The following is a 12487-nucleotide window of genomic DNA, read 5'->3' on the forward strand; positions in this document are numbered from 1 at the left end:
AAAATAGCAACATTTCTCATTCACTATATAGGCCTCTTACTGGCTGTAGTAAGTATCTGATTTCCACCTACCAAGGACAGTTAGGAGGCACTCTGAGACATAAGAAGTAATGGTCATTTATTTATAAAGATTTCAGTAAACTTAAAAACTCAATTATTACTGAGCTCATGCTTTTAAAAGACAAATTACCTGATTTGCTGCAATCCACAGAGAAAGAATTTTTCTGGCCCACGAAAGCTCTAGAGAGCCCTGCACCCCTAGCAAGAATTTTACTTGCATCAGACGATGACTTGGGAATGCCTCTGTAGAAGGTGTCTGTGGTTGACCTAGTCACAGATTCCACCATAAGAGAAGATGTCTCATTTGAGATGCCTGGGCTAACCAGTCGCTGACCTAAAAAAAACACAATATGTGTATGTTCACCACAAGAATTCATAGCTATATACAACAGTTGTGAATCAAGTCTAGCAATAGCAATAGCAATAGCAGTTAGACTTATATACCACTTCATAGGGCTTCCAGCCCTCTCTAAGCAGTTTACAGAGTCAGCATATTACCCCCAACAATCCGGGTCCTCATTTTACCCACCTCGGAAGGATGGGAGGCTGAGTCTACCTTGAGACGGTGAGATTTGAACCACTGAACTGCAGATAGCAGTCAGCTGAAGTGGCCTGCAGTACTGCACCCTAACCACTGCGCCACCTCGGCTCTCGTCTACAATCCTACTGGCCATCTTCATTTTTATAATCCTTCCACTCATGCTTTGATACAAGATACTTTGGACTTATTCACATACAGTGGTAAGCCATAAATATGACAAGCCATGAATTCAGCTGTGATGACCTGGAACAAGGCACAAAGGTCACAAAGCCAGCTGAGAGTTCAAACTCCCCTTTAATGATCCAAATTTTCCCCCAAACGATCCCACATTCTTGTCAAGTCCAGAGCAAAGCGTGTGCAAATACACACACATGGCAATCTCTGGCTGCGCCCAGTTCAGCAAAGCAAAGGAACAGGGAAATGAGTTCACAAAACAAGGAACAAAGCACTAAGTCCATGAAGGAAGGAAGAAGCAAGCATTCCTGTAAACTCCTAATGTCTGTACCGGTACACCAAACTCTACAAATTCAGTGTTTGTTCCCAACAAACGGCCCTCCCCACAGCGTCTCCTTAAATATCAGGTATGACTTGTGAAGAGGGGCGGGGTGCTCTTCTCCCAACTCAACAGGTTGGCCTGCGCTGTTCCCGCCTTCTCTCTATTCTCCGTACTCAGAGATCAGGAGGGGACGATCCTTGCTCATCACTTGAGGTCCATCGCTTCTCATGCCCATTGCTTGCCCTCTCTTGGTCATCCTGCCCCCATTCCTCCCTGGTAACAAGCTGTCCCAATCCTGATGGGCCCTGGGATGTCTCGTCCTGCTCTTCCCCATATTCCTCTGAAGCAAACGAAGCTACCCCCTTGATCTCAGTTGGCTCCACCGATTCAGGCTCCGATGGGGGCTTGACATCAGCATTATAGTTTGCTTGCCATTACAGACTAGTCAGGAAACCATGACTGAAAAATCCTGTTTTAACATGATGTGAACCCAGCCATTATGATTGTGATTATTCTTACCTGTCACCTTTGCTTTGAAAGGACTACCAGCAATATGATTAGGCCCTCCATATTTAATTCCAATCAAGTAGTTTCCTGGAGTCATCGGTGTATACATGACATTGTAGCCCTCCGGAGCTTCTTGGCAATCCATTTTCACCTTCGATGGCCCCTCAATTGTAACGGCGAGAGTACCTGGACCAGCTTTTGTAGTGTCTATAGTAAACATAGATTGTAATCCTGGAAAACAAAGTACAAATAAAAAATATGGATGTAAACCCACACATTTCATGTACCAGTAAGCCCTGCAAATGTCACCATCCTGCTGCAAATTTGCTTTTTATTAATCAGCACTGCAATTCCAATTGAAAAGGACAAGGCAATGTTTGCAAAATGAAAAACAACGTAGAGAAGAACTTACCTGTTGTGCCATTCTCTAGGCCTGCTCCATAGGCAGTAACAAGAGCTGGACTATCTACAAGACCTGGTTCTCCCACTCTGATTTTGAAAGGACTGCCCACAACGTGGCTGTCATTGAATTTCACATCTATTGAATGAATGCCATTTTCCCGGGGAATGAATCGGACAGCGTATTTATCTGTAAATAGATTATTAGTTAATTAGCTTGGAACCTCCTACTGGAAAAAAAATGTTTTAACTTTCCAAACTTTCTTTCTTCCTAAATCTGGTACGCTTCCAATTAGTTCAGGTTAGCAATAGCAATAGCAGTAGACTTATATACCGCTTCATAGGGCTTTCAGCCCTCTCTAAGCGGTTTACAGAGAGTCAGCATATTGCCCCCAACAATCTGGGTCCTCATTTTACCCACCTCGGAAGGATGGAAGGCTGAGTCAACCCTGAGCCGGTGAGATTTGAACCGCTGACCTGCTGATCTAGCAGTAGCTTGCAGTGCTGCATTTAACCACTGCGCCACCTTGGCTCTTAGAACTTTCATGAATGAAGGTTAGAACTTTCATGAATTCCAAAAGCCATGCTGGTGGGAACTTACAATCCCAATTCAGTGGGAGGGAGCCAGGATGGGGAAAGCTGGCTCAGGGTCACTGGAAGATGAAACGCTGGGCAAGCCAAACCATAGGTAGTCCTCAACTTGCAACCACAAGTTGAGAACTACCTGAACCAGTAAGAACCAGTACATTCAGTAAAATCTACTCCTGGGTAAGCATACATAAAACCATGTTTTTAATGTCCTAGGTAAAGATAAAGGTTCCCCTCGCACATATTGTATGAGCTAGTCGTTCCCGACTCTAGGGGGCAGTGCTCATCTCTGTTTCAAAGCTGAAGTGCCAGCACTGTCCAAAGATGTCTCCATGGTCATGTGGCCAGCATGACTAAAAGCTGAAGGCGCACTGAATGCTGTTACCTTCCCACCAAAGGTAGTCCCTATTTTTCTACTTGCATTTTTACATGCTTTCGAACTGCTAGGTTGGCAGAAGCTGGGACAAGTAACGGGAGCTCACTCCTTTACGGGGTTCTAGGGATTCAAACTGCCAAACTGCCAACTTTCCTGATTGACAAGCTCAGTGTCTTAGCTGCTGAGTCACCGCATGCCTTTAAAGACCTAAAAGATCACTTTGTTTCATTAGTGGCTACTGATGAGTGAAGGTTTTCTAACAAAGGGAACTAGTTATTAAAGGGAGTAGTGAGCTTGAATTTATTACATGGATTCAAAGAGAAACAGGAAATTTATATCTTTGTCAGCTTTTCAGAGTAAATCAGATGAAGAACGTCATGAAGGTCAATACTATTTTTATTATAGGTTTATGGTATCAGACTCTTGCCAGTCTGGTTGTACCTCCCCTTTTATCTTCATGAGAACTAGGGAGGGTCTTGTGTGGGATGTATTCTCAGATTGTGTCCCTACTCAGGTTTCTTCTGTCTGATGGTTGTCTTGACAGTGGCTCTTCCTCCTATTCTTCAAAGTTATTCCTCCTCATTACATGTAGTCTTTGACTTATGACCAAATTTGAGCTCAAAATTTCCATTGTTAAGCAAGGAAGTTGTGAGTTTTGCCCCATTTTACAACCCTTTTTGCCCATTGTTGAGCAAATCACTGGAGTTGTTAAATGAATCATGCAGTTGTTAAGTGAATCTGGCTCTCCCATTGACTTTGCTTGTCGAAAGCTGGCTGGGGAGGTAATCACATGAGCTTAGGACTCTGTAAGTGCCATAAATACATCCCAGTTGCCAAGCAACCCAATATTGATCATGTGACCATGGGGATGTGGCAATGGTCATAAGTCTGAAAACTGGTCACAAGCCATTTTTTCAGTGGTCTTCTAACTTTGAACAGTCACTAAACGAATAGTTGAAAGACAAGGACTACCTATTTGGGGAAAGATTCATAATGGGATTTTCATTCAAGAAGAATTTATTATGAGTCAACAAAAATTGATCAGCATTGACTCAGAAAATTAAACGTTCAATTTTGTGCTTGCATGTACTAAAAACATTGGTTGATTTGAAATCAGCCCAGATCATTTCAGATGGCTGAATTGACTAGGATTCATGACTTGTCACAATTAAATCTGTTCTCACTGCTTTACTATCAGATTCATTGCACCTTGTTTATTTTCTTGAGACTAGATATAACCACCAATGGCAGTAAAAGCTGACTCTCTTTGAGAACAGTTTTTTTTCTTCATACAGTTAAAAGAGATTAAATTCATTTATTCCACAACGAATACATCTAAATATTAGAATATTGTTTAGAAAAGCAGTAATTAAGCCTGGCAAATATTCTGGAAACATATTTAGAGTTATACAATGGATTAATCCTCATTAACCTAAAATGGGGCTAACTTCTTCAAATAGGATATTGCTAGAATGTCTTAAAAAGACAACAACAATACAACAGGATAAAAAGAGACATCGCTTAAGATCCCACAGGTAGCAGTATACTGCCTTGCAATTTTTTTTATTTATTAAATTCCAACGAATAATATTTCACCGTCAAGATGGCAAACACTACTCTTTCTTCCAATTTTAGATTCACACCATACTGGTAAGTTAAGATGGATGGAGAGAGAAGTTGGTTATTAACATTTAGCTATTATGTTCTAAATTACTGGAGGTTTTTGGAAAGCTTATATGCAGTTTCTCACCTGGCTCCAACTCAGAAACATGACATTCTTCTACTGCTCCAATGGGGCTGTGCACTTTAGCATCAATCTTGCCCTTTGCGCCATTAAGCCTGATGGCAAATGCTGCTGGCTGATTAACTTTTAACCCAGATTCCTAAGAATACAATTCAAGATTAATCACAGACGTTGTCATTTGGTTAACATGGAATATTCAAAATATAGTTTAATACTTTACAGCCTCTTGGTATAAAAAGGCAGTTTTCCTAAAAAGCAATAGAAAACAAAGCATGGTTATCTTCAAACTATACTGTACTGATTTTTTCAAAAATATCAGAGAACGTATCTATTTTATTCTAACCGTTAACTCTGTATTCCATAAAATACCTCAATACCGCTTGCCTAACTGCTTACTACTTACCTATGTAACTTAATTAAGGGGTTAATTCTAATCTTGAGAGAAAGTGTAAAACCATATAGAGAAAGATAATAAGAGATAGTTTAGAATTATTATTCTAAATTATTCTAACCACACACACTAGCCAGAACAGCAACACTGCAAAGTCTAGAAGTTAGAATACTGACATAAAAATTAGTACCAGAAATCTAATTCTTGCATAATTTTGATGCAATCAACAATTTAATTCATGAAATGTTTAGTTTTCTGTAGGAAATCTGAGTTTCCTTAGTGTGGTTTGCCAATTAATATATCGTAGAATCCTTGATGTTTTCTGAATTTAGTTGTTAGCGTGCAGACATTTCATTACCAATCTAAGTATCATCAGCAGTGCTACTGAGTGTGGGGTTTGCTCATTTATTTACATTAGCTTGCCCTGCCGATGGTAGTGTAGGTGTGGTTTTTCTCCTTGATTAGGTCTCTATAATTAGGGTATTGTTTTCTGCTTGATTGTTTGTTTGGTGTTAATCCCTGCTTCTACGTTTTGGCTGCTGGGGATATGTTCTGGTCTTTTTGCTTCCTTCTTTGCTTTTTTATTGTCTCTTTTGTCAATCTATTGTTTATATATTAGTTATAACATTTGTTAACATATAATTAACATACAGTCAGTATATGTTAATTATATATTATATGTTAACATTTGTTAACATATAATTAACATATTGCCAGTAGCAGCATCAGATAATGGTTACTTATGATACTTGCAGCTTTCTCTTCATGGAAATCATGCTTTCCACCATGGGAACAGATGCAATACTTTGAGGATCCCTGGAACTATGAAAAAGGAACTAAAAGAATATGTAAATCTGTATCTGTTGGGCAACACTTATCACTACACACTTCTGCATGGCTCACTTTGCCTCAGACTCTAGGAAATTCTGGATACTTCACCATGGTTTTAAATTGCAATGCTTTGCTCTCAGTTCATAGCTTACTTGAGATTTCATTTTCAGCTTTACCCTCAAGAGAGAAATAAATGGTTATTGAGCAAACCTACACATAAGGCATTAAAAGTGAATCAAGAGCTATTCAAAATGTAAAAGGCTCCTCTATAAGAGAATTTCTTGTTTCACTGCCCCTGCCTTCCCATTAGTTTTATTTCCCTCTTTAGGGTTTTAATCAGCTGACATCCACATTCTGTCAGGAGTCTTTAAATGAAACACAAGAAAAACATCAATACCACAGCAGCTAATTCACATCCTTGTAGTACTTTTAGTGTGATTTAGCTAGAAACCTGCACCACTGCACACATTTGCAAAGCAGTTCATTCGAGCAAAACCTAATTTAACTAAATACAAGATTGTGCCACTTAATATAGTTACTTCAAAGTGCAGCAATAATTTACTCATGCTAGTTGGTCAAACCTTAATGTAAAATCTTCTGTGTTTCTTTCACCTTAAACTTAAAAGTTAGTGGAATTAGTGACCTAAGTGGCTTCTCTCGGGCCATTTGACTGTCTATGACAGATGGAATTCACTCTTCCTCTGGCTGATGTTGGGTAACTATTTAAACTATGAATTTTCTAGGTTTCAGGAACCTTGCTAGTATGAATTACTGCTTTATAATCACTCTAAAGCCCTACTTGTTCAACTTTTGCATTCTCAAAACACACTTAGCATTAGTTTACACTATTTTGCCTAAATATGAATGGTAGAGTTACTCATGTAGTACTACATGTTGGCTATTGAAAGTATTACTGTGCACTTATGTTTTAAATGTCTAGTGGAAAAATAATGTGAAAGCAATGTATATAAAGCTTAATCCACTAAGGAGATCAAGCTATATTATATTGCCAAAAGTATTCACTCACCCATCCACAAAATCAGAAGCGGTTGTGAGCGACTACTTTTGGCAATATAGTGTATGTTCTGCACAACACTGTTTCTTAACTAAAAAATCTATTTTCTCTAGACAGAATTATTTTTTCCAAAGCAGCAACACTAGGAAGGTTAAGAGCGCTGAGAACAAGGATGAAATCAGCTTGCGGTACATTAGAGGGATATTTCCTTGTGTCTCACCTGAAGGCTCATAACAGTAAGCCTACGAGCATCATCTGAAGGTGCAATCACAGGAACCAGGTAGGGGCTTTCAGGAATGTGCTCGTCATTAAATTTGATGGACACCTCATAGTTACCTGAAAGACACAAGAACTTCATTAAGCAAACTAGAAAAGCAAACAACCTGTTCCCAAGTTAAAATGTCATCCCATCAATCATACTTAAATCTCATACCAGGCTCTTGAGCAGTATAGGACACACCACAAGATCCATCCTTGCGGTCTTCAAAAGCAATTTCTGCCTTACTTGGCCCTTCCACTGAAATGGAAAGACCACCAGCTCCAGCTTCTCTTGTCCATATGTTAAATTCAGCTGTTAACAAAATAAATCAATTAGAGACAAACTCATGACTCCCCCATCCCTTTCTTGTAGTACTGCCATTGGCTGCTGCAGAATGGTGTTATCCCAAAATATTTTCCAGCAGAAGCAATGATGAATCATCCTGTTCTAAGAATACAATGATACATACATCTCAATAAAAAAGATGTTCAGGCCAGCAAAAGGTATTGAGACGGTTGGGATAAAGCAGTAAAGGTCTTACCTGGGATGCCAGCCTCTGCTCTTTCAAGTCCCGGACCACTAGCTCTGACTTTATTGGCTCCTCCTTCACCAAGAGGCCCAACTGTAAACTGGAATGGACTGCCAGGCACATGCTGCCCTCTGTATTTCACAGCTACAGAGTGGACTCCCATTTCTTGTGGCACAAAGCGGACACAGTATGTGTTTTTGTCATGCTCCACTATTTCTGCATCAGTAATCCTTCCTGATGGGCTGGTTACTTGGGACGTCATATCATCTATATCAATTTCTTAGGGGGGAAAGAAATAAAAGAAATAACTCTGGAATACTGCAGCCTGTGAAGTTCCATACAGACAGGTATTTTGCCAGGCATACATGTAATTGGGAGTGATTCCCTTCTCCCATAACTACAGCCAGCAAAACATACTTGTATGGATGAAAGAAGAAAGTAGATACAGGTAGTCCTTGACGTATGACCACAATTGGGATCGGAATCTCAGTTGTTGAGCAAAGCAGTCATTAAATGAGACATCATGAGATTGCCCTCATGACTACTTCACTCAAAGACCACAATTCCAGCACTCCAGCAATCTGGCAGATTGTTCAGTGGATGGAGTACAACAGGGGTGGGTTTCTCGCCCCGTTCCAGCCGGTTCGGCTGGAACGGGGCCGGCGGCGTCCTCGTGCACGCGCGCAGTGCGCGCATGGGTACTAGTGCCTGTGCGATGCTCCAGCTGCTCCTGGAGGATCGTGCAGGCGCTGTATGCATTCTGCGCATGCGTGGAAGCGCAGACCTCGTCAAAACCGGGTAAGAAACACGGGCGGGTGGGTGGATCCTTCGGCGTTCCCGGAAGTTACTTACTTCCGGGTTCACCGACCAACCGGTTCGCGGGGACCGCCACGAACCGCCTGAAACCCACCCCTGGAGTACAAGGTAAAGAGTGTGGGGTGCCTTTGGGTGGGTGGGGAAGGGGACACTGGGCAGTTGTATTCAACAGCTAAAAATCTTTCCTGCTGATATCCAATTAGGATTTTCAGCCCATGGGTGAAGAGACTCTGTGTGGGCCTCCTCCACCTGCCTGAGGCGTCCAGTGCTCCTTTCCTTACTGTGAAGTCCCTCTGCTTGGATTTCAGCTCTCTGCTATTTCTGAATGCTGGCTGAAAGAGGTGTGGTTATATGGAAAGGAATTCCTTCAGTGGAACAGAAAATTATTCAGAGCCCCAAGAAACAAGGTCCCTCACAGCACGTAGCAGCAGTCTACAATCTTCCTTACTTGCTTCCCCACTGACTTTGCAGAGAAGATTGCAAATTGCAATCACATGATCTCAGGGGCATTTGGCAACCAATTGTAAGTGAGAACAGGTTGGCCACCCAGACTACAATCACATGACCATGGAGGTCGCACATTGTGATAGCCAGAAGAGCTTTATAGGATATAAAGCACTGCTTCCAAGGCTGTCATAATTTTGAACCATCATTAAATGCACAATTGTAAGTCAAGGACTACCTGTACCAAAATAGACTAGGGTGCAAGGCATGAAATCTGAAAAGCCAAACACTTAATGCTTTTGATCAAAAACAAATGAGGAATTGCAAAACAGAAGATAATTATGAATGGAGCACAGTCAGTGCTTATGATGTTGGACTTGAACCTGGGCAGGGCCAGGCTCAAGCCCACTCTCAACCAAGGGACCTCATGGAGTATCTTTGGGTCAGCTGCAATTTCTGTTGTGTGTTCTTTTGATTATTGGGAGAAGCAAATACAATAGAAGAGAATCAGTTAATTAATGTTTAAGGATGCTAACAGCCCACTTTATTTAAACATCACTCTGCTATTTTCTAAGCACTATTTATTTAAATGTTTCTTACCTGGAATTTTTAAGTTAAGAGCACACAAACTTCCAACAGTGGCCACAGAGGGAGCTCGCCGGGTGCGTGTGATGCTTTCCTTGACCCTGCCTTCACCAGTTATTTTCACAGTGAAAGGACTGCCTTTAATTAGAATATACAAGATCACACTGAGTTCCACTTATCAACAGCGCAGATACCAAAATTTAGGTAGATAAACAATTTACAGAAAGATACTAGCTACAACACTGGTTTGTACGATGTATAATTAAATCACAACAATTAAACAAAAGCAGCAAATGTTTGATAATGGCTACAAAGAGAGCCATCCTTTTATTACACTAAATAGTTCAACATTGAAAAGTGCCATTTTAAATAACCTAGAGGATTATAAAGTGAACAAAATTCACATTCCAGATAATCAGGCGTGTTCCTTCCAGAGTTTTCAGTATTCTTATACTCTACCCGTACTGTTAGGTATATAAAAGAGTAATGCTGGTGGGTTACCAAAATAACTAGCCTTAACTCAACGAACTTTTCCTTCATTCTTACCTGGGATATGCTCATCAGCAAATTTAGTTGACACTATGTAAACACCAGGCACAGTTGGAAAGTATGACACTCGGCATGTTCTGTCATCAAGATCTTCTGTCTGGATATCCACTTTGCTAGGTCCTTCAACTGCCAGGGATATTCCACTATACCCTAGAAGAGAAGATGTAGAGTGAGTACCAATAATGATGAATAGTTGAGAAGTATTTCCTACAAGTTATATCCTTTAAAAATCAAAATATTACAAGTTTCTTCTGTCAGGGCATGCTCACCAAATATTTCATTCGTGGTACAGCATAACGCTATGAGTTGTATATAATAATAATATATTAACGTATCTAACCTGTACGCCATTGGACCTTTTTCTATTTTGTACGCAGTCTCAGGAAACCAAGTATTCTATATTTTTGATTTTGACAATTTATAATTCAAATTAGGAATTAAACCATAGTTTTAATTTTATCCAGTGAAAAAAACTGGACAATGTTATTGCTTACTGCAGAGTTGAACAAAATTGCTTCAAACAATAGCAAATCAACTGAATTATCAAGGGTATTTTTTTCTGTTTCTTGAATGTATAGGAATAGGCAATTTCCTAGGTCAGTGATGGCTAACCTTTTTCTAAAGGTGTGCCAAAATTGTGTGTGCGCGCACACGTAGCCCCCCACCTGTGCATGCACACACACACACACACAACACATATGCGTGCATGAGCACATTACCTTCCTGTACATGTGTGCACAACCCCCCCCCATGTGAGGGGTGGGATTTTCACCCTCCCAGGCTCCAGAGGCTTTCCTAAAGCCTAGGGAGGATGAAAACGGCCTCCCCCAGCCCTCTGGAAGGCCAAAAATCAGCTGGCCAGTGCGCACATGCACACTGAAGCTTAGGGCTGCCATGCTGGCAAATATGGCTCCACGTGCCACCTGTTTGCCAGCACAGTCCAAGGTTAAGCCATAAAAAGTCCATGCAAATGAAGAGGTGTTGTATTACTGACCTGCATCCTTGGTGTCCACAATGAAGTCACACATTTCAAAAGTGCGACCTTCAACCAATCCACGACCAGAAACTCTTGCTCTACTTGCATCACCAATCTCAGACTGAACTACCATAATGGATACTGGACTGTTGTGCACATGACTTCCATTCTTCATTATGCTGACCAAATGTTCTCCCACCTCTCGAGGAATAAATGAGATACCTGCCAGATAAAGCATGATGAAAAGATTTCAATTCTGTACCTCACAAAACAAAGAGTGTCCACTTTTCCCTCCCTCTCTCTCCCAGCAGGATTCTGAAATTACAGGCAGTATTAGTACTAACAAATTTGAGATTCAAATTTAAGCTATTTATTAGCTTTTAACCGTGGATTTGAAAAAAAAAATCATAAACAATTACACAACCTCCCTAGAAGATCAGAGACTTACCGATATGGTTATTTGGCAGTCTTTTCAGCAGACAAGGTTCATCTCTGCCAGATGGGGCTTTAATACTGGCTGACAAGAGGCTAAGATCAGTCTCATTAATGTCTAGCAAGAAGTCAGCAGCAGTGCCAAGTTTCACCTGGGATCGCCTCCTACTGTCATCTTAGGAAAGAAGAATCATATTAGGACCAGTAGACCACATAAAAAAGGCTAGTCTAGTTCAGTAGTTCCTAGACGGAACATTATAGTTGAAGAAATGGAAACTCTGTATTGGACATCATTAGACAACAGTCCAGCTGAGAACTTGGATATGCTCATTAATTTCTAATGCTTTTATAGCTAAAATCTTGACATTTCCCCATTTTACCGGTATATCAAGCATTGTTGAAATTTATGAAAATGTTACATATTTTAAGTGTTAACGTGTTCAAACTAAACCATATAGTTATAAATCTATCACACTGTATGAATCAGAAACCTGATCCTTATATTCTCATACCTGTGATTCTGGCAATGAATGGGCTCCCTGGGATATGTTTGTCATTGTACTTCACTAATATGCTATAGTTTCCTGGAAGTGTTGGCAGGTAAGTGACTGTGCAAGTGCCATCCTTGTTATCAATGCAGCTAATCTCAGCCTTTGAAGGACCTTCAATTGCCAAATCCAAGCCACCTGTCACATTGGATGAAAAGCATTACTAGCATTGTCCTATATAGAGTATCTTGCAGTTTCAGATGTGTGGGGCCTTCTTGGAAGATTTTCTGATCAAGTAATATGGTTTTCTTTTTAAACATCTCCATAATCAAATCATCATCATATTTAATTATAGGAATTAATGTTTGCCAATCTGACTGGAGATGGAACTTGATATTCTACAAACATCCAATGCTAACTTTGTAAAATAGCATGCATAATTTATCCTAGATTATTGCTGTT

At 40.4% G+C, this 12487-nt stretch overlaps 1 protein-coding gene across 6 annotated transcripts in view; it reads right to left on the reverse strand.

Annotated features, from left to right (window-relative positions):
• The window catches only part of FLNB (filamin B), a 92580-nt gene that overhangs the window by 1744 nt on the left and 78349 nt on the right, over positions 1 to 12487 (reverse strand). For all 6 annotated transcript variants that reach the window (XM_087709001.1, XM_087709002.1, XM_087709004.1 and 3 more), the window contains 12 exons: positions 12050 to 12223; positions 11554 to 11712; positions 11124 to 11327; positions 10127 to 10279; positions 9596 to 9718; positions 7748 to 8014; positions 7381 to 7518; positions 7168 to 7283; positions 4717 to 4849; positions 2016 to 2192; positions 1616 to 1834; positions 190 to 393 (listed from right to left, as the gene is read on the reverse strand). In XM_087709001.1, the coding sequence (XP_087565127.1) occupies positions 190 to 393; positions 1616 to 1834; positions 2016 to 2192; positions 4717 to 4849; positions 7168 to 7283; positions 7381 to 7518; positions 7748 to 8014; positions 9596 to 9718; positions 10127 to 10279; positions 11124 to 11327; positions 11554 to 11712; positions 12050 to 12223 (2067 nt within the window). The remainder of the gene's footprint in view (positions 1 to 189; positions 394 to 1615; positions 1835 to 2015; positions 2193 to 4716; positions 4850 to 7167; positions 7284 to 7380; positions 7519 to 7747; positions 8015 to 9595; positions 9719 to 10126; positions 10280 to 11123; positions 11328 to 11553; positions 11713 to 12049; positions 12224 to 12487) is intronic.

This window comes from Thamnophis sirtalis, unplaced genomic scaffold (assembly GCF_051295495.1).
Source record: "Thamnophis sirtalis isolate CommonGarterSnake01/CBP01778 unplaced genomic scaffold, rThaSir2_p1.2 scaffold_3, whole genome shotgun sequence".
NCBI lineage: Eukaryota > Metazoa > Chordata > Lepidosauria > Squamata > Natricidae > Thamnophis > Thamnophis sirtalis.